Source organism: Ranitomeya variabilis, chromosome 2 (genome assembly GCF_051348905.1).
Source record: "Ranitomeya variabilis isolate aRanVar5 chromosome 2, aRanVar5.hap1, whole genome shotgun sequence".
Classification (NCBI taxonomy): domain Eukaryota; kingdom Metazoa; phylum Chordata; class Amphibia; order Anura; family Dendrobatidae; genus Ranitomeya; species Ranitomeya variabilis.
The window spans coordinates 373,087,874-373,110,777 of NC_135233.1; the positions used below are offsets into that span (position 1 = coordinate 373,087,874).

At 43.3% G+C, this 22,904-nt stretch overlaps 1 protein-coding gene across 1 annotated transcript; it reads right to left on the reverse strand.

Moving 5' to 3' along the window:
- Nucleotides 1-557: 557 nt before the first annotated feature.
- PPP1R18 (protein phosphatase 1 regulatory subunit 18) lies at nucleotides 558-21,303 on the reverse strand. The gene is made up of 4 exons (XM_077285993.1): nucleotides 20,939-21,303; nucleotides 16,725-18,108; nucleotides 6,163-6,355; nucleotides 558-2,956 (listed from the first exon to the last, which is right to left on the reverse strand). The coding sequence occupies exons 2-4, from the start codon at nucleotides 17,961-17,963 to the stop codon at nucleotides 2,937-2,939; spliced, it is 1,452 nt and encodes a 483-aa protein (XP_077142108.1). The 5' UTR covers nucleotides 17,964-18,108; nucleotides 20,939-21,303; the 3' UTR covers nucleotides 558-2,936.
- Nucleotides 21,304-22,904: the final 1,601 nt, after the last annotated feature.

A 22,904-nucleotide genomic window follows, 5' to 3' on the forward strand; every position in this document is an offset into this window, starting at 1 on the left:
TGGTGGATCCTGTGTTATCTATTGTATATAGAGGTGTTATCAGTCATTGTACAGGAGGGGGAGGAGGTGAGCTGTGACATCACCTATTGTGAATGGTGGATCCCGCATTAGCTACTGTATATAATGGTGTTATCAGTCATTGTACAGGAGGAGGAGGTGAGCTGTGACATTACCTATTGTGAATAGTGGATCCTGTGTAATCTACTGTATATAGAGGTGTTATCAGTCATTGTACAGGAGGAGGAGGTGAGCTGTGATATCACCTATTGTGAATGGCGAATCCTGTGTTATCTACTGTATTACCTTTCATTTCAATCCTGTCTGTAATGATAATGACATTGCTGAAAAGTTATCTGAAAACTACAGGAGGTTTGAGTATAGTACAAGTGCAAATGATTACTGATTTTTCCTTTATATAGTGATTTTTTTTCGCTATTACGCACTGAGCAGTGGGTCCCTGTGATCGTCTTGTCGGAGAGTTACTCTGACCATTACCACGTCCATCACATGTCGGTGTCGTGCATTGTGAGGATACAGAACAGTCCACGCCAGGCCGATGTCAGAATCATTACTCTTAATTGTATATTTTACAGCACGTTCTTACAAAATCGCAGTCATGATTTGCATCCATCCGAGAAATACAGTGAGGAGACACACGTACATTCATATATATATTAAAACATTCAAAATTAAGTGCAAAACGCAGTGCATTATGGAAGCAGACTGGTCCCTGAGGGAACACTATGATGTCCGGTGAGACAGGCGCCCTCGCAGAGGTGGCCGCTATTGGGGAATAGTACAGTTTCTTCTCGGCGATGCCGGCTCATCCATGGATTGGCAGCCAACACTTTGTATGAGGAACTGGCTCCTTATAGTCTCAACTGACGAACATCATTTTCCGCTGACAACAGTAAAAATATGCAAAAAAAACCCAATATGGCGACACATTCAAAGTGGCTGGACAATCTGGGGGTCCGTGTGTGGTTTCCCCCTGACCCATTACCTTCTGTATTCTTAAGGAAGGGGATTGGCACTCACGTACAGTAAGAGATTTTAAAGCCCCGATAGAAAACGCTCGTTATCAACATTTCCTTGTATCAAAAAAATACAAAAATATAAAAAAAAAATATATATATAAAAAAATACAAAATAAACAAACAAAAAAAAAGTTTAAAGAAATACTTGTCGGTAATAAAACTAGCAATGTGAACTAGTCTCAAGCAAAGTGTCCTCATCGAGAACGGTGACAGTCCTGAGCCAATGGAAGTCCTTTATTCTGTGGCCGAATACACCAAAATTTTTTTCTCAACCTACTCAATTTTTCCAGTGGTGTAATATGGGTTAATACCAGTACCTTGGTCTAGAGGATCACTCACCAGTAATACTTCTGGTGTTACCAGTAATAGCAAGACATTCTCCAGCCACGTGGTTAAAAGAAGGAAACTAATTAGGTAAAATGAACATGGTGACTAATAACCAGACCGACTCGATCTGGTAATGATTTCAGTGGTTGTAACAGTAGCTTGTTCTAATAGTCTAGACAATACATAGTTACAAGATGGCTGATTTTTTTTTAAATAGCGCCACATCTGTTTAATGGTTGTGTGTGGTATTGCAAGTCAGCCACATTCATCCCAATACCAGACACAACCTATGTATGGAGAAGGAAGCGGCGGCTTTGTGTTTTGGAGAAAATCAGCCATGTTCTTGTACAATCTTTTTAGCGTACAATGAATTAGTACAAGCTATATCTAAATGAAGTCAATCTATACATTATCACAATTAACTAATACAATATATTAAGATGCTAATATATGGCTAAAACTAGTCTCACCAGTAATGTGTATATTCTAAGAACAGGTCATTGTTAGTCCTCCACTGATTTAAAGGGATCCTGTCAGCACATCTCTTTATATTGAAGAAGTGGCGTTGCTGTATAGGCTCTTGTTCCTGAAGAAAAATGATAACTTTTCTGTATATATCCGATGTACGAGTCATGAGTAATCTAGCGTAGAAGACTTAGGCAAGTCAGGCAGGAAATGCACTAGAAGGCGTGTCACTGCACTTGGACTGTTGCTTCCTACTGACACGCCCCCACCAGTGCACTTCCTGTCTGATTCTCATAAATCTTCTATGCTAGGTTAGCCATGACCGGCACATTAGATTTCTACAAGAAAGGTGTCATTTGTAATGGGGGACAAACGCCTTCCCAGCCATAGCACTATTACTACATGTAAAAATGCGCTCACAGGTTCCCTTTAAGGATTTGGATTATTTTACAGATAAATGGTAATCAAAGCCGAAGAAGATGCTCTAAAGGTGGGCATACACATTAGATAAAAGTAGGTCGATGGTCGAACGATCAATCATCTGGTCATCCATCCTTACGTAGATGTAACCGTACACGGTTTAGTCCACCATGGCTGTTGTAGTCGTTCAAACTGGTGAGACATTTTCAATGATAGCAGGTGAATAACAATGTAGTATTTTCTTAATGTTCTTCCAGTAAAGATCTTTCATGGACTAATGATTGTCAGACAAAAACTTTGATCATATCTGACTTTCAATCCAGGTGTAGACAGACTTTCACTGTTTCAGTCGGTGAATGATCGTATTAGTTAAAATCGTATGTTTTGGGCAATTTTAGACCATCGTGTATTGCCACCTTTGGTTCCATGATCAATGAGTGTTGCCTTCACTGGGTCAGTCAATAGTTTGAATGGTTTGACCTCCATTTCAAATAATGATTGGCCTACAGAAAGCAGCTCTTCGTAAATAGACCAAGTCCACCTCTTGGACGTGAAAGCAACAGCTTTTCTTTCCCACTGGTCATATTGTTGTTTTCATTGGTAAACATGGTTTGTTGAACTGGTAGGAAAATACCAGGATCCACAGGTGCATGGTGCTCAGTACCCAAAACGCTTTGTGACTGCTCCTCAGCGTTTGCAGGACTCGTCTACAACAGAGTAGAGTGGGGACATATTATGGGATAGTATAACAATCTAATATATAAAGCTGAATGTGTGTGTGTGTGTATGTATGTATGTATGTATGTATGTCCGGGATTGGCATCTGAACCGTAGCAGCTACAGCCACAAAATTTTGCACAGTCACACGTCTGGACCCCGAGAGCGTCATAGGCTATGTTGTGAGGTGAAATTTTAACCCCGCGCTTTCCAATTCACCAAACAATTTTGCCCCTATCTACATAATGGGGAAAAAGTGAAAGGAAAAGTGTTGGAGGCGTCGCAGCTACAGGCACAAAATTTTGCACAGTCACACGTCTGGACCCTGAGAGCGTCAAAGCTATATTGTGAGGTGAAATTTTAACCCCGCGCTTTCCAATTCACCAAACAATTTTGCCCCTATCTACATAATGGGGAAAAAATGAAAGGAAAAGTGTTGGAGGCAAATTAACAGCTGCCAGATGTGAACAAGGGGGACTTAAAGAATGACAGCGATGGCACCAAAGAGTATATACTGTACAGTTGCTAAGGTGGGGCCCCAACATGGGATAATCACACCACCACGGGGATATGAACACACACACAAAATGCGCCACACACTACCACGTGCTCGAACACATATACCACCCTCAGTGCACATTTCACCACACATACACCAACCTCGCCACATAAAAGTAGAAACACAAAAGTCGCCGCTCAAAACTCGCCACGCGCAAAACTCTCCACATGCAAAACTCGCCACACGTGCAAAACTCGCCACACGCAAAACTTGCACACGCAGAAAAATTGCCACACGCAGAAAAATTGCCACATGCACAAAAGTTGCAACACATGCAAAAGTTGCCTCACACAAAACTTGCACATACTCAAAAGGCACCACACATAAAACTCGCCACGCGCAAAACTCGCCATGCGCAAAACTTGCTGCACACAACTTGCTACACTAACCTGTCACATGCAACTCGACACACAAAAAGTTGCTACACGCATGTCGCCACACAAAACTCATCTCACAAAAGTCCCTACATGCATGTCGCCACACGCAACTCAACACACACAACTTGACACACGAAACTCGCCCTAAAACACACACAAGTCTGGTATCCTTCAAAAATAAAAATCTGATTAATAAGCAGACAAACTACAAGAGCAACAAATGTACCATATAGGAATCCGGCAGCTGTCAGTCACATGACCAGTCTATTATGTGTATGTGTGAGCTAATATATACTGCCAGGGGGTGGGCTTACTGTTGGCTGGGGATTTATCAGGCTGCCATTTTAGCTTACAAATACTGAGGTAAAAATACTGACCAAATAACGTGTGAACGAGGGCTAATACAGGAGGAGATGACATACAGCTATATACTATATACAGGAGATGACACACAGGTATATACTATTTACAGGGGAGATGACACACAGGTATATACTATATACAGGAGGAGATGACACACAGATATATACTATATACAGGAGAGATGACACACAGGTATATACTATATAGAGGAGGAGATGACATACAGGTACATACTACATACAGGAGGAGATGACATACAGGTATATACTATATACAGGAGGAGATGACACACAGGTATATACTATAGAGCAGATTACCTACAGGTATATAGTATATACAGGAGGAGATGACACAGGTATATGCTATGTATAGGAGGAGATGACATACAGGTATATACTATATACAGGAGATGACACACAGATATATACTATATATAGGTGAGATGACACACAGGTATATACTATATACAGGAGATTACATACAGGTATATCTAATATATAAAGCTGAATGTGTGTATGTATGTATGTGTGTATGTCCGGGATTGGCATCTGTACCGTCGCAGCTACAGCCACAAAATTTTGCACAGTCACACGTCTGGACCCCGAGAGCGTCATAGGCTATGTTGTGAGGTGAAATTTTAACCCCGCGCGTTCCAATTCACCAAACAATTTTGCTCCTATCTACATAATGGGGAAAAAGTGAAGGGAAAAGTGTTGGAGGAAAATTGACAGCTGCCAGATGTGAACAATGAGGACTTAAAGAATGAGAGCGATGGCGACAAAGAGTATATACCGTACAGTTGCTAAGGTGGGGCCCCGACATGGGATACTCACCACACACGGGGATATGAACACAAACACAAAATGCGCCACACACTACCACGTGCTTGAACACATATACCACCCTCAGCACACATTTCACCACACACACACACCAACCTCGCCACATAAAAGTCGAAACACAAAAGTCACCACTCAAAACTCGCTACATGCAAAACTCGCCATATGCAAAACTAGGCTCACGCAAAACTCGCCACACGTGCAAAACTCACCTCATGGAAAACTCACCTCATGCAAAACTTGCACACACAGAAAAATTGCCACATGTACAAAAGTTGCACCACATGCAAAAGTTGCCTCACACAAAACTTGCACATACTCAAAATGCACCACACATAAAACTCGCCACGCGCAAAACTCGCCATGCACAAATCTTGCTGCACACAACTTGCTACACTAACCTGTCACATGCAACTCAACACACAAAATGTTGCTACACGCATGTCGCCACACAAAACTCATCTCACAAAAGTCGCTACATGCATGTCGCCACACGCAACTCAACACACACAACTTGACACATAAAACTCGCCCTAAAACACACACAAGTCTGGTATTGTCCTTCAAAAATAAAAATCTGATTAATAAGCAAACTACAAGAGCAACAAATGTACCATATAGGAAATACGGCAGCTGTCAGTCACATGACCTGTCTATTATGTGTATGTGTGAGCTAATATATACTGCCAGGGGGGAGGGCTTCCTGTTGGCTGGGGATTTATCAGGCTGCCAATAGCAACCAATCACAGCTCAGCTTCTATTTTGCTACAGTTAATTAACCTGAGCTCTGATTGGTTAATATAGGCAACAAAGACATTCTCAGTATAACAAAGCTAATATATGTTGTGAAATGCTTCTATTTGCTTAGTTTTTGCCTTTTAATAATTACATTTCTATCTATTTGTTTTGTGGTTTTTGTGTGCAGAATAAATTTTTGTTAACACATTCTATTTTGCTAACAGCAGTCATTAACCCGGGCGAAGCCGGGTAGTACAGCTAGTATATGATAAAAATGGAAAAAAAAAAACAAAACTGAAAACTGAAGTCATATTACTCACCGACTATGAGAGCTTTCCTTCTTAAGATGCCTCCCAACAGGGCGCTTTCTTCTTCTTCGTCATCTTCGGGCTGAGCAAATGGAGGAACTGGGACCTCTGGCTCATCTGATGGCCCATATTCTGCTAACATAGAGCTCTCAGATGGATACTCAAAGGTGCTCTCTAGATCCGCATCCGGAAAGGAGATGTTCATCTGATGACAAAAAAAGTAGAGAGAATTTACTTTACTGGAATGTGTTGACTTGTGTAAATGTGAAGGTTTTCCGAACTGGAGAACCTCTACAAGTTAGTGATCATGGGGTGGGATAAGGATTTTGGCTGGACATTTTGGCTTAGTGTTGAGTAGGGATGACAAAGTCCTCATAAGCCAGTTAGGCCATTTTGGAAGGTAAAATGAGTCTTAGGGCATGACAATAAGAAACTTCATATACAATACTAGTAAACAAATTAATCAGCGAACTGACGCCTGGTCCACTGTGACTTTTACAACCCTTGGTTTACAGATATTGGCTGTGGTAAACTGAACACCATTTGAAAAATAACCAATTATTTCTGAATATCTGTAATAAACCAGATCATACCATGGACAACAAGGTTGATGATCTAGTGGATCCAAGGTCAAACCAACTTTCATAGCTTTAAGGTTGAAGAAAGACACAAGTCCATCGTGTACGACCTACATCCTAATGAAATGTCATGAGTAATAATGTCATGGATATCTTGACCAATCTTGGACTTATCTTATTTTGGCTATATTATGAGAAGGCTTGGTTCACATAACATACATTTGTTATGGATACATTGAAAGGAGAGGAAGATCTCCAACATCAAGATAATGAGCCCGCCTCTTAAAAACTTCAAACGGAAGACGGGACACATGGTCCTCAGAAATATGAAGTTTTTTTTTTTTTTTATGGGTCACATAGGACGTTCTTAATATTGTAAATTATCAGTTAATTTTATGTACCCGTATGCCTTGTTTTTTGCTCATGTTTAATGTATTTGTCTATATTTGCCCCGTATTTCACATGTAAAGCGCCGTGGAATAAATGGTGCTATAAAAATGTATAATAATAATAATAATAATAATAAATAGGTTATTTAGAGAGAAAAAATCTAATAAATTATTATTTTTTCTCCTGCGTACAACGATAACAGATTGGTAGATTGTGCAATGTATGACGTCTTTATAGTGCCGAGAACAAAGCCCCTTTTGTAGATGGAGGATAGTTATGCAAGTACTGACATTTTTTAGTTGGGGTACAAAAGCAGATCGGGTCTTAATATAGTAAGCAAATATCGGTGAACAGGTTCTACCAGTGATCTGAATGGCTCCTAGACCCTTCTACAAAGGGAGTCCCTGTAATGTCACTGATGACATCACGTTCCCTACCAAACTCCAGCATGCAGAGCTTATTTCAGCCCCTTGTCTCAGTACAGAATTGGGCTATAACTGTGGCAGTCCAACTGTACTGGTGGCTCTGGTGCGCCATGCCGTCAAGTACCGTAAATGAATGAATGGGCTTCTGGCCCAGGGACTATACCATTAGTTTGTAATTTAGGTAGATAGTTGTAGATGCTGTATGTGCACATAAATTTGTGTTCCTAAATATGTGAAATAGTATTGTGTACATGCGACTCTGTAGGCCTACAAAAATACATACTAGGCTGGCCTGACCAAGAAGGGGTTAAGCATGTTAATCTCTTAATTGGCTGTGGCCCTAACAAGATTATATGGTTAGGGTACTGTCACACAGTACCATTTTGATCGCTACGACGGCACGATCCGTGACGTCGCAGCGATCGTATGAATATCGCTCCAGCGTCGTAGACTGCGGTCACACGTTGCAATCACGGCGCTGGAGCGATGCCGAAGTCCCCGGTAACCAGGGTAAACATCGGGTAACTAAGCGCAGGGCCGCGCTTAGTAACCCGATGTTTACAGTGGTTACCAGCGTAAAAGTAATAAAAAAACAAACAGTACATACTTACATTCCGGTGTCTGTCCCCGGCGTTCTGCTTCTCTCCACTGTGTAAGCGCCATAGCCGGCAAGCACAGCGGTGACGTCAGACGTCACCGCTGTGCTCGCTTTCCGGCTGGCAGACGCTCACACAGTGGAGAGAAGCTGAGACGCTGGAGGACAGACACCGGAATGTAAGTATGTACTGTTTGTTTTTTTACGTTTACGCTGGTAACCACGGTAAACATCGGGTTACTAAGCGCGGCCCTGCGCTTAGTTACCCGATGTTTACCCTGGTTACAAGCGAACACATCGCTGGATCGCTGTCACACACAACGATCCAGCGATGTCAGCGGGTGATCAAGCGACGAAAGAAAGTTCCACACGATCTGCTACGACGTACGATTCTCAGCAGGGTCCCTGATCGCTGCTGCGTGTCAGACACTGCGATATCGTAACGATATCGCTAGAACGTCACGAATCGTACCGTCGTAGCGATCAAAATGGTACTGTGTGACAGTACCCTTAGGGGTCATGTAGGGGAGACAACAAGGGGAATAAGAAGCTGAGATCTCTCTCGGAAAGCAGCAGAGGCTTCAGCTGGGTGTGAGGGGTGAGGAAAAGATGAAGGGGCGAGGAAAGACGAAAAGGCCTAACATTGTGAGAAAATGATTCAGAAAGAAGAGGAAGAAGCTCAGTCATAGAAGGTCTCCTCCTCTCGGAATGATCTTATTATATTCGACCTCTTCTATTCTCTCAATAAAAGAGTTTATTATTATCTTGCTGCTCTACAGTCTGCATTTCCCTTTTATTCCCTCTATCCATTGTCCACAGGCCATCAATAATCTCTGTCTCTTCAGCCCTCGGGAATTTCCAGACCTTCTCTTCCATGGTCTCCCCTCCCTTTCTTACCCAGCTGTCTCTCCTCCCCCAATGACCCCATATGTCATGAGCCTTCTTCTCAAAAGTCTCTCTGCCCCTCCTCTTCCTTAACTCTTCCCTAAACCGTTTGGCTTGAGACCATCTTCTCTAGCCTTCTTCTTGACCAGCGCCCTTGTTAGGTTTTCTCTAAATCTGTGCTCTACAACCAGACAAATGGATCGAATGCAAAGACATTTCACTAAATGAACTTTTTTTCTATATAAAAAAAATTCCACCTGAAATTTTTCATAGCCTTTTGGTGTTATTTTAGTTCTTGTAATATATTCTAGATGGTCATAGACCAGTTGATGTGGTAGTCGCTTCTACATTGAGAAGATCATGAGCTATTTGAAGGGGAAGGGGCCATTAAATATGTGTTCATCAACTTGCATGCAGTCGATCGACATATGCTTATGTCCAGAGATGAGCCCTTGTCAGTGGTCCTTAGGCTAGGTTCCCATTGCGTTAATGGGATAGCGCTAACGGACAGCGTTGCACGGCGAAATTAACGCCGTGCACCGCGTCCGTTAGCGCTCCCATTGCCGGCAATGTTGGAGCGCATTGCTAGCGCGTGTCATTTTCGGCACGCGCTAGCGATGTGCCGGTCTTTTGTAGCGCGCCTCGGACGCTGCTTGCAGCGTCCGTGGCGCGCCAGAGGTCCATTCCCCGCTCTCGCAGATCAGGGATCTGCGAGAGCGGGGACGTTAGCGCGACCCCTGAACGCGGCCCCGAAAAATACATTGCATTAGCGCAATCCGCTAGCGCTCGCGCTAAACGGATTGCACTAACGCAATCTGAACCTAGCCTTACACAATGTTGGACTGGAGTGCCAAGGACCCACCAGTAATCAACTCCAGGGCCCCACTTTTCAGCTTCAAGCAAATGTGACTATCTTCAATCACAAGTTTATATAACAATGAATTGAATAGATTATTAAATTAATAAAGTACTGCATTTGTCTGTACATAGTGATTCAAGTATACTGTGCCAAGGACTGCTCATATAAGAGGGTGCAGGCCCACCGGAGGATTCTCCTGTTCTCCTGTGGGCCAGTCCAAGCCTGTCCTTATGGGTCCAAGAATGACGCAGAAAATCCTTTTGTCATGCACCGCTGCTTTAGGCTCGGTGTGTTATTAATTATACTTCACGGGGTATTACAGGCAATGGAAAACTACAAATTATACAAAAATATAATGTATAGTTGTCTTTTGACTTTTTTAATTAAATAAACCATGGTGACACGCTGTTTATTTTTGCTAAATCCATGTGTCATGGAGCGGAGTTTAGTGTGACGCGAGTAGTTATGCAATCAGCGGAGTTGCATTCTGTTCACCGATGTGTGACATTTCTAATTAGTGTCAGGCTTGTGATATTACTACTGTATTCGGAAATGTTTACACTCCGGCTGGCGTCCGTTCTGCAGACTTGCATTTAGGGCACTGATAATCTCCTTATGTTGTCTATATATGGCATCCCTTTATCTTCTTCCTGCCTTTACAGAGTCAGTGTTCATTTGCTTGCTGGGTTTTACGTACTTGAGAGGCTCATATTGGTTTCCTCTGGTTAATGTGGGTTTTTGTCACACTTTAAAAATGTTCTTTACCATCCGTATAACCCCTTCTCTAAAACAAGCTGCTTCTGATTAAATTTTGTGTTCTGAAACCCCCAGCAATCTGCCCATAAATAGGTGACCATGTGGATGGACCTCCCATAAATAGGTGACCATGTGGACGGACCTCCCATAAATAGGTGACCATGTGGACGGACCTCCCATAAATAGGTGACCATGTGGACGGACCTCCCATAAATAGGTGACCATGTGGGCGGACCTCCCATAAATAGTTGACCATGTGGTTTGACATCTTATAAAGTGGTAACCATGTGGAAGTTCACCAGAAGAGAGCAGTTTTCTTCAGTCGATCTCTGATACCACTATTGGCTGTATATGATGCTTTATAACAGGTGACTATGTGGAGAAATCTTCCATAAATAGGTGACCATGTGAACAGACCTATAAATAGGTGACCATATGGAAGTCCATCAGAAACGAGCTATTCTTTTCAGTTGATCTCTGATATACCTATTGGGGGAGACCCCCTTCTATAATAGGTGATAATGTAGATAGTCAACTATTTATGATTGATCTATGTGGAAGTCCACCAGAAGAGAGCTGCTCTCTGCTAAGACTATTGGCGGAGACCCCCTCTATAATATGTAGGTGACGATGTGGACAGATCACCCATAAATAGTAGACTATATGGACAGACCCATCAATAGGTGACTACGTGGAAGTCCACCAGATGAGAACTTTTCTCTTCAGTTGATCTCTGCTAAGACTATTGGGGGATTCTGCTCTATAATAGGTGACCATGTGGACAGATCACCCATAAATACTTGACCACTTTTAAGTCCATCAGAAAAGAGCTGTTCTTTTCAGTTGATCTCTGCTATGATTATTGGAGGAGATCACGACTATAATAGGTGAAAATATGGAAAGATCACTCATAAATAGTAGACTATATAGACAGACCCATCAGTAGGGGACTGTGTGGAAGTCCACCAGATGAGAGCTGTTCTTTTTAGTCGATCTTGGCTATGACTAATTGGCAGGGGAGACTCCTCTGTATAAGAGGTGACCATGTGGACAGACCACTCATAAATAGGTGACCATATAAACAGACCAATCAATAGGTTGCCAGGTAGATAGTCTCATAAATAGACAAAGACAAAGAACTGGAAGTCCACCAGAAGAGAGCTGTTATTTTCAGATGATCTCTGCTATGACTAATTGGGGAAGACAAACCTTTACATTAGGTGACCATTTGGACAGATCATCCTTAATAAATAGATGACCATGCGAAGAGACCCATTAGTAGATGACCATGTGGAAGTCTGACAGCAGAGATCAACTGAAAAGAACAGCTATTTTTTGTTAGACTTCCACATGGTCATCACTGATGGGTCTCTTCACATGGTCATCTATTTGTTATGGAAGATCTGTCCAAATGTTGCACTGGGTAGCAATCTCACATTCTCTGTAACCTAATTAGATACTATGGGCAACCTTTGTGTTTTTTGTTTGTTTGCACTAGCGAATAAAGACATTAGAGAGGAAATTGAGGTGGATAGGTGTTACCAGCAGCAAGTCTCTGCAACTTTCACAGCTACCGAGGAATGTGTGTACCTTAGCAGATGGGTGGCTATTCATGTGAAAGCTTGCAGATCCATGGCTTGACAAAAAACCTGTGAAACATAAGAACCACTGCTGGATCGGGCAATTGCCCAGTAGGTCGGACCAAACATACGTATAAAGATCGAGGATTGAAAGACATCAATGAAGTAGGAAATTGGTGCAAGCGAAGGCACTCTGAAATATGAGAAGTGGCCACAATCGTGCAGCACAAGAGAAGTTTTGAAAAGCTGAGACATTGTGGATTGCGAAAGGGTTATTATGAGCAAACTGTACGACATCTCATGGAGGGTTCGAGAGCTTGGTCTAGTTTGCAAAAAGGGGAAGGAGATAATATAACTAAAATACCTGCAAAATTGTGCATTATAATACACAGTAACAATACAGGGCATTTTTTTAGGTTTTGAACAAGAGGCAACTTGACTATCACCAGATTCTTCAGTCCATAGAATATCACAGCAAATGTTCTTGTTTTATTCCTCCTGTTCGACAGCTGAAACACACGTGCATTTTGCCTAAGAAACCGGCAATCCCTGCATGTGTTGCGGCTGTCGAACAGCTGCGGGGACTTGAATATATTTTTCCAGCACGCCGACGACATTCTGTTAGCACCCGAGCATGGATAACGTCTTATCCGAGCACGTTCGCTCATCACTATTAATCTTTCGTGGACCATGTACAGCTCCTCGGGTGCAGCTGCTTGGCCTCGGCCCCTCTATCAGCTGTGTTTCCCTCTCTGTAATCACATCCTTTTTTTCTGCCTTCTACACTCTATTACTCATTGCTTCTATTTCCGTCTGTATTTTCACCCCCTCGCCACCACGAATTGAAGGCCAAATCTGGATGATTTCATCATTCTCTCTCCGACATTACAGCCATATATTGTAGGTCTGCTTGCAGAAAAAAACGTTTGAGTTGAGCTTGTGCAAAATTATTGAGCAAATTTTGCTTTTGGTGGCAGATGTCCAAGGTGTCCATACACACATTACAAGATAGAACATAAGGGCGTTTTCAAATGTCTACATAAAGGAAAGGGTCCAATTGTTCATCAGCCAATGTGCTTGAACGCCAGTCCACACAGTCTATGTAGGCGTATAACATCATTGCTCAGAATGCTCCAAGCCACTGATTTATTGCATCTATTGACAGTTGCCTCCTCTGTGATTACCAGAAAATAAGAGACCTCAGTGGTTATCTTCTTGACCTAGCGCTTGGCTGACTTGCATGGCTGGTCGCCTGCAGAGTTGCACTACATGACTATAATCCATGGACTCCTATACCTTGCAGGGAATCAAAGAGCCCTTGGATTGAAGATACACAGTGCCTAGAGGGTGCATTTACTTTTTTTTTGTTAAAGGAAGGGGTTGTCTAGGTTGCACATCTCTTGTTAAAGGGGGATGTCTGGTGAAAACATGTTACCACTTATCCACAGAATTGCTGATAACTTGCTGATCGGTGGGAGCCTGACCGATGAGACATGCACCGATCGGCAGAACGGAACACTTTTATCCCCGTTAGATCAGATCCAACAACTGCTCCATTCATTCCCTATGGGGCTGACGAGCTCCGAGCTTGGCATTTTCCAGCAGCCCCATAGAGAACGAATGGAGTGATGGTTGGCATCCAACTTGCCGTTCCATTTTGTAACCAGGAATAAAAATTTACTGTTTTGCCGATTAGTGTGTGTCTTATTGGTCAAACCCCCCACTGATAATAAATAATAATAATCTTTATATAGCGCCAACATATACCGCAGCGCTTTACAGTTTAACAGCTTCAAACACAACAGTCATAAGTAACAATGTTAACAATACAATAATTAAAGCAACACAAGACGACCCTGCTCGTGAGAGCTTACAATCTACACTGATCAGTAAGTTATCACCGATCCAGCAGTTTAAGCGGACAAACCCTTAAAGTAGCTGCTTCTTTCGGTGACTAGTTGATCATTCACTGACCATCGAAATCTGTGTGCTGCTTGTACAATACTCAGACATATGAGGTCCTCCACAGAGGGGTCCATCTCTGCTATGACTAATAGGGTCTCTACAATGTCAGCCTACAATTGGGTGGGTGTCGTGACCAGTGTTGGACTGGAGTACCAAGGGCCCACCAGTAACCACTCCAGGGCCCCACTTTTCAGCTACATGCAAATGTGATGTTTTCCTCAATCACAAATTTATGTAACAATGAACTGGGTAGATTGGTAAATGAATAGGATGCTGCCTTTCTGTACATAGTGATTCCAGTATATAGGGCCAAGTATTGCTCATATAAAGGGTGGTGGCTCTCACACAGGGGCCCACCAGAGGATTCTCCTGTTCTCCTGTGGCCCAGTCCAAGCCTGGTTGTGACTACTTATTCGCCTATCATGTCTCTGCAGTGGGCCCACCTTGACCGTAAGTAGGCCTCAAAAAATGTTAAAACCAGATGGGTGTTGCATTTTTTCAGTAGTGCTCTGACTACATAACTAGGGTGTACATAGGCTTTAAATGAATATTGACGTTTCGTAGGACTTGGTTTGGTAATTTAGCACGAAGTGGATAATTTCAGGGTCACAAAGTCACATTGCGTTATGTAATTCTGCACAGGACTTCCTGTGTACAGCGCCAGCACCTTCCTGTATTTACATGCACACAGCAAATAATGAGAACATGTAACTACAGGAACTTCTGTCCTGAAGACATTTTCTCATGGACCCTTCATAGAACAATGCGTACGAATACAGGTGTCTTGTAGGTGGTCACTGGGACTTCTGAACCTATAGTCAAAAAGTTTTCACAATGAGGACCTCTTCAGACGTCCGTGAAATACGGTACCAGCGCGGACCACAAAGCACGAACCGGCTGTGGGTCACCTGACCCGAACTCAGCAGCCCCATATATGCCTATAAGGCTACTGAGTTAAGGTCAGGAGACCCATGACTGGGCCATGGCCAATGTGTTACATGCTTACACCGCATTTCACAGACGTCTGAAGCAGGTCTAAGGCTCACATAGCTGGGGATTTTATCTGCAGGTGAAACTTGCTGTGGAATAGATGGAATAGTGAAGCAGGTATATCGATGATATATTAACAGTGGGTTCCTAGAAATCAGATAGGTAATCATCAAAATGTGGGTCTAGGAGAGCCCCTTTAAAGGATTTCCAACTATTTTTTATCTACAGCTGCTATGCAGTCAATTGTGATTCCATGGCAACAGACAACAAACATACCCTGTGTAGTCTGATCCTGCAGTCATATTCCCTTCCAATTTCATCCTTAAAGGGTTATTCCCATCTGCATACATGGATGGTACTTGTAAATACAAGCTATTTTGTAACTTACTACATATTTATATTTTCAGTAGTTCTTCAGATATTAATTTTTTGTTTTTTGTTTACAGCCCGTTGTCCTGGAGACAGACCACCGCTACTAGACAGAAGAATGTGTGCAGTGCTTATAAGCCCTTTTCTATTGAGCTTGTAAGCTCTGTTTTGAACCTGGCCAGGATTGCTGGATCACGCTGTTACCTCCTGATCCTGGGCAGCTTTAGCTCATTGCTTTCAAGCTAGACAACAGCAGTGGTCAATTTCCTAGGCAACAACTTGTAAGCAAAAGAAAAAAAAAAAGTGTTAATATCTCAAAAACGGCTGAAAATTTTTCGGAAGCAGTAAATTGCAAAAGTGCTTGTTTTCCCAAGCTATATCCAACAATTCTCATCTATTAAGATGGCAATAGCCTTTTAAATATATTTTGTATTTTAGAAGGAGTGAGGGGACAGATAAAAGGGAGTATGACTGCAGGATCAGACTATATACGTTTTTGTTGTTGTCTGTCGCCATGGAGACACGTTGGTTCGCACTGAAGTTGCGAACACAAAATGGTTGGACTTTCTTTTTTTTTTTCAAATGAAAGGTATTTGCAAAGCTGGTTTATTTTTTATTTGAAAAGCATTGGATGACGGAAAAAAAATTTTTTTGCCGCCGGTAAAAAATAGCCTATAAATCCTCACAAACCAAATCTGACCATAAGAACTGTTATTTCTTGCTCTGGCGTACTTTGGTGTTTTTAATGGGAATCAAAACTGTTTTTCTTTATTGGTACGGTTTGCACTTTATATAAAGAGAGAGATCAATATACAGAAATAACTGGGATGTGGTTTCCAGCTAGGGAGCGGCGCTCAGGCAGCAGATTGCTTGTATCCCGTAGCTGAAACTTTTGCTAAACTCTAAATATGACCTACAACTTGTTTTAGCCTGCAAATGGAATGGAGAGAGATAACATTCTGGAGCAGAGATAGACGTGGGGGTTGTTATGTAGAGAAGGGAAAGCAGAGGAGGTGGAGGAGAAGAGGGATGGAGAGCGACATCTGTGCACAAATATAGAGAATGCACAAGTCATACAGATCATTTGGGCCTGTGTTCACCTACATCTGTGGTTGAGGAGTCAAAAGAAAAATGGGCCTGCAATACTACAATATCGAAGGACAAGATAAAACCACCCCTTACCTTCTTCTTGTCACGACTGTGTTTGGCCAGACAGGACTTGGATAAAGCCAGATAGCCTCCAATGACTTTGATTTCTTCTGCCGTTGGGTAGCGTTTCTTTCCAGATTCGGGCTTGGTGGTCGGAGACTTGGTTTCTGTCACAGCATACCCGTTCTCACAGATGACAGCTTTTCGTGGGTTGACTGTGATCGTATTGCCTTTCCTCGTTTGCACAGCTTGACTCTCTCCTGTCAGTCTTTTGATGCCCTGGAAATTACGGGTAACTTTGGAAGGACTAAGCCCGGTTTCACCATCTTCTTCTATTTTTGCAGAGTTAACTTTGACGGTTTCTGGCTTTGACAAGACCGGAGATACCTGGGTAGTCTGTTTTAATTGTCTGGCTGGAGATGCTGGACGCAGCTGGAAAGGAAAAGGTCTAACTTCCTCCGTCATGCTTTGCTTGGTGGTGAACCCACTCATGATCGTGGGGGCCACACAAGCTGAGAGCTCAGATGGCTCCAAGTCAATGCAGGAAGAGGAAGGAGTGACGTAGGGGGAGAGAGTGGTTTCCTGAGTTAGCGTCTGGCTTCCCGTGACAGCAAGTAGGCAGGAAGGAGAAGGCGGAGCGGGGTTTGCAATACTTGAGGCCTGAGTTTCAGGCTCCGCCATTACAGGAGCAGTGGGCAATACAGTTTTGGTGGCTCCTTCGCCTTCTCCATTTATTCGTTGTAAACACGCGTCACTGCTATCTTCTTCTGTCCTTGAACCTCCAAATCGACTAAGCAGTCTGCTCACCCTCCCTTTCACATCAATAGATGGAGGTTGATTTTCCTCTAATGGAGCATCTTGCTCCTTCACCTCATTGGGTAGATCAGCTACTTTTGGAAAGTGTTGGACTGTTTGCTCAGTGGTAGACTTTGGCCTAGTGCAGGAATATTCTGGTATCCGTCTTTGCTTCTCCTGTTGGATAAATGGATTTTTTTGAACTGGACCAATATTTTCTCTCAAGACCCTACTTTCCCGGATTTCTTCGTCGACAAAGCCTCCGACTTTCTCATCTCGCTCTTCTCCATCGGTTTCAGTTTTGCTCTCAGGCATAGAAGCCTCAGCCTTCGCCTTCCTTCGGAGAATGATCTCTCTCTTCCATGGAGGCATCTTTGCAAGTCTCTCCTCTTCCTCCCTCTCTCTCCTTTTCATCTCTTCTTCTTCTTTTCTCTTTCTTTCTATAAGATGGACTTTCCAATCTGGAACCTCCATCATTTTTTGAATTGATAACTCCAAGGGTTGTGCTTGGATGTTGACTTGAGTTTCTAGGTTATTTTTCAGACGCCATAATCAGTATTTGCCAAGGAGGAGGCATGGTTGAAGGAGAAGAACAAGCTTGCTTTACCATAGGGGGATGCTCCTGAGGAAATGCAATATGATATCATGACTCAAGAGCAGAAGAAATGGCGATATGAAACAAAAAGACTCAAAAGGAAACACATGAAAGACACAGCTAAACAGTACCATCAAACAAACGAAAGTACGATGGATTTTTAGATTCTGAGATCATTTTACAAGAAGTTGGAGAAATAATCTTCACATCTATGGTGGTCACATCAAATGGTTCCCCAATCCCCAAAATTAGAAAAACAATAAAAGAACACACTATAAAGATACATATATACATAATGTCTCATTCAACCGTCATCTAAAATTCAACTCAGAGCTAAATGACATTAACAATAGCTCATCTCATGGTAATTATCCATCACCCACTTGGCACCAGCTCTACATCTGGCGCTCCGGCGTTAATAAGCATTTTACTATGTTAATTACTGATCTGTTTATTATGGGGTACAGTAGTAAACACCACATCAAGGATTACGGCTGTAATTCCAAAATTGTATGCACTTAGGCTAAATATTTTGTGAGGTAAAGAGGAGGAGGGGAAAGCGGGTAACAGTGCAGTGAGACCGTGGAAGAGCAAGAATGGAAATAGCGGTGCAGTGAGACGGTGGCATAGCGCAAGTGGACAATGGAGGATAGACCAGGCAAGGGAGGGAGATGTGAAAGACAGCGCAGTGCAATGATAGTAGAGTGAGACAACACAGTGCAATGATAGCAGAGCGAGACAGCGCAATGCAATGATAGCAGAGCGAGACAGCGCAGTGCAATGATAGCAGAGCGAGACAGCGCAATGCAATGATAGCAGAGCGAGACAGCGCAATGCAATGATAGCACACCGAGACAGCGCAGTGCAATGATAGCAAAGCAAGACAGCGCAATGCAATGATAGCAGAGCAAGACAGCGCAGTGCAATGATAGCAGAGCGAGACAGCGCAGTGCAATGATAGCAGAGCAAGACAGCGCAATGCAATGATAGCAGAACGAGACAGCGCAATGCAATGATAGCATAGCAAGGCAGAGCAATGATAGCAGAGCAAAACAGCGCAGTGCAATGATAGCAGAGCGAGACAGCACAGTGCAATGATAGCAGAGCAAGACAGCGCAATGCAATGATAGCAGAACGAGACAGCGCAATGCAATGATAGCAATGCAATGATAGCAGAGAGAGGCAGCGCAGTGCAAAGATAGCATAGCAAGACAGCGCAATGCAATGATAATAGAGCGAGACAGCGCAGTGCAATGATAGTAGAGTGCGACAGCACAGTGAAATTATAGTAGAGCGAGGCAGCACAGTGCAATGATAGTACAGCGAGTACAGCGAGGCAACGCACTCGCTGTACTATCATTGCACTGCGCTGTCTTGCTCTGCTATCATTGCACTGCGCTGTCTTGCTCTGCTATCATTGCACTGCGCTGTCTTGCTCTGCTATCATTGCACTGCGCTGTCTTGCTCTGCTATCATTGCACTGCGCTGTCTCGCTCTGCTATCACTGTGCTGTCTTGCTTTGCTATCATTGCACTGCCTCTCTCTACTATCATTGCACTGCGCTGTCTTGCTCTGCTATCATTGCACTGCTCTGTCTTGCTTTGCTATCATTGCACTGCCTCTCTCTACTATCATTGCACTGCGATGTCTTGCTCTGCTATCATTGCACTGCTCTGTCTTGCTTTGCTATCATTGCATTGCCTCTCTCTACTATCATTGCACTGCGATGTCTTAATCTGCTATCATTGCACTGTGCTGTCTTGCTCTGCTATCATTGCCTCTGTGCAACAACAGAGCAAGATTGTGCAGTGCAATGATAGCAGAGCAAGACAGCTAGTGTCAGGAGTGCTAGACCATGCAGGGCAGTGACAGTGAAGAGAGACAGCACAGTGCAGCGACAGTGGAGCGAGACAGCAAAGTGCAGCGAGAGTGGAGCGAGACATCACAGTGTAGCGACAGTGGAGCGAGACATCACAGTGCAGCGACAGTGGAGCGAGACATCACAGTGCAGCGACAGTGGAGCGAGACATCACAGTGCAGCGACAGTGGAGCGAGACAGCAAAGTGCAGCGACAGTGGAGCGAGACAGCACAGTGCAGCGACAGTGGAGCGAGACATCACAGTGCAGCGACAGTGGAGCGAGACAGCAAAGTGCAGCGACAGTGGAGCGAGACAGCACAGTGCAGTGACAGTGGAGCGAGACAGGACAGTGCAGCGACAGTAGAGAGAGACAGCACAGTGAAGAAAAACACAATGGGATCACCAGACGGGTAACACCATACATTGCAAAAAATCTGGGGGCGCCTAGACAGACTGTTGGGGGGGAGGGGGCGGGGATGTAGCATCCCAAAACAATGAGATGGTGGAGAGACGTACAGTGAAAAGAGACATCATCAGACCAGTCAGAAACCTCAGTCAAGATGGATGTGACTGTGAGAGATGAACAGTTAAGAGTCCTGGTTCCTGTCTGGAGACAATGGAGAGACAAAGGCGCAGCTGTCCACACATACGGCCATATAGACCGCCGTGTATACGGGGCCGATCTGTGACATCTGAGCTGCGGAGATTGACAGTGAACTGCGCACAAAGAAAGTCATAAGAGATATATTATTATAGCGTCATTTATTCCATGTCGTTTTACATGTGAGGACGGGTATATATATATATATATATATATATATATATATATATATATATATATATATATAAAACCATGACATATACTACTATACCGATGGTGCGGAACGTTACGTTAGACTCTCGATTCCTCAGCTTTCGTATCCCGTGGCCGCGACGGTCCGACCATATACCCTCCATCATTATGGCCACACGTACACACACTACCCATATAAACATACCCCTTCCAGGCTCCTCCACAAATCCTTGGCGTCTCTCCGCTACGTCTGAAGGATCACTCCTCACTCAACTTCTCCAAAAAGATGGACCTCCTTACAGGCCGGGAGGGGTGAATCCATCGGCAACTTCTTACCATCACTCAAAGGCGAACGTCCTTCCAAAAAAAATCACAGCGTCATCTGAGACTCGGTAGATTTTCACAAGTTTTATTTTTTGGGAAGAATTTAATAAAAAATAAAAATAAATAGATAAAATAAAAATGCGTAAAATGTAAAAATCCCCTTTTAAATGAAGCAAGGAGAGAAGGGTGTGAGGAAAGAAGAAAATTGATTCACAGACAGAAGGAGAGAGCTGGTGGTGGGTGAGGTTACTGGGGGAGGGTGGAGATATAAGAAGGAAGGAGGGGGGTATACAGGCCTATTAACCCTCACACTGCCGAGCAAGCGGAGGGAGGGGGGCGGCTAAAGCCTCCGGTAATATTACAAAAACCACATTCCGATACTACGCGCTCACTTCCTATGACAACTTCCTCCGATGCTTTGAAAAATATTTAGAATTGAGAGTCCTCAGTGGTTGATACCCTTTAATGGCTAACTGAAAAGATGGTAACAAATTGCAAGCTTTCGTAACTACTCAGGTCTCTTCATCAGGCACAGACTGGCTAACATGGTACCAAGATATATATCTTTCCTGCATCCGATGCTTTGGACATAGAAGAGGCGAAATAAAACACTCATCAGGTCTTCCAGATCTCAGAGCCTCGCCGCCTGAAGTGTCCTCCCCGATATGCGCCCTTTTAGGATCGTAATGTCCATTTTTACCTTTACTATTAAATATCTGGAAAAAGGGAAACGTATTAAAAAAATATATATATTTTGTGCTTATAAAAAAAAAAAAAAAAAAAAAAGGAGCGTTGTGCAATATACAATTTTTTTTGTCTATAACCATTTTTGTCTCAAATGTTTCATCCATTTTTTTCTCGTATGCAAAAGAATAAAAAACTCCCAGCGTCTCCTACCAGTTAAATGGAACAAAGAAAAAATACGGACAGAACTCGGATGACGCAGGGATGTCAAACGTGTTTGCTGTTTTTTGTATTCACGGTCCATAAAAAAAAGAAATCACAGGCGTGTGAACAGCTTCATAGACTATAATGGAAAAGTGAAAAATGCAGAAAACAGAGGCGTGAAGTCAGCCCAATGTCTCATTCGGATATATATATATATACACTCACCGGCCACTTTATTAGGTACACCATGCTAGTAACGGGTTGGACCCCCTTTTGCCTTCAGAACTGCCTCAATTCTTCGTGGCATAGATTCAACAAGGTGCTGGAAGCATTCCTCAGAGATTTTGGTCCATATTGACATGATGGCATCACACAGTTGCCGCAGATTTGTCGGCTGCACATCCCAAAGATGCTCCATACAAGGCAGGATGGATCCATGCTTTCATGTTGTTTACGCCAAATTCTGACCCTACCATCCGAATGTCGCAGCAGAAATCGAGACTCATCAGACCAAGCAACGTTTTTCCAATCTTCTACTGTCCAATTTCGATGAGCTTGTACAAATTGTAGCCTCAGTTTCCTGTTCTTAGCTGAAAGGAGTGGTACCCGGTGTGGTCTTCTGCTGCTGTAGCCCATCTGCCTCAAAGTTCGACGCACTGTGCGTTCAGAGATGCTCTTAGGCCTACCTTGGTTGTAACGGGTGGCGATTTGAGTCACTGTTGCCTTTCTATCAGCTCGAACCAGTCTGCCCATTCTCCTCTGACCTCTGGCATCAACAAGGCATTTCCGCCCACAGAACTGCCGCTCACTGGATTTTTTTTCTTTTTCGGACCATTCTCTGTAAACCCTAGAGATGGTTGTGCGTGAAAATCCCAGTAGATCAGCAGTTTCTGAAATACTCAGACCAGCCCTTCTGGCACCAACAACCATGCCACGTTCAAAGGCACTCAAATCACCTT

Bases quoted from the DNA above. Each gene is read 5' to 3' on its own strand.
- PPP1R18 (XM_077285993.1), bottom strand. From the start codon at position 17,963: ATGATGGAGGTTCCAGATTGGAAAGTCCATCTTATAGAAAGAAAGAGA. The intron at 6,356-16,724 runs GTAAGGGGTGGT...TTTTGTCATCAG, and splicing joins ACAGTCGTGACAAGAAGAAG to ATGAACATCTCCTTTCCGGA. The intron at 2,957-6,162 runs GTGAGTAATATG...ACTCTGTTGTAG, and splicing joins AAGGAAAGCTCTCATAGTCG to ACGAGTCCTGCAAACGCTGA.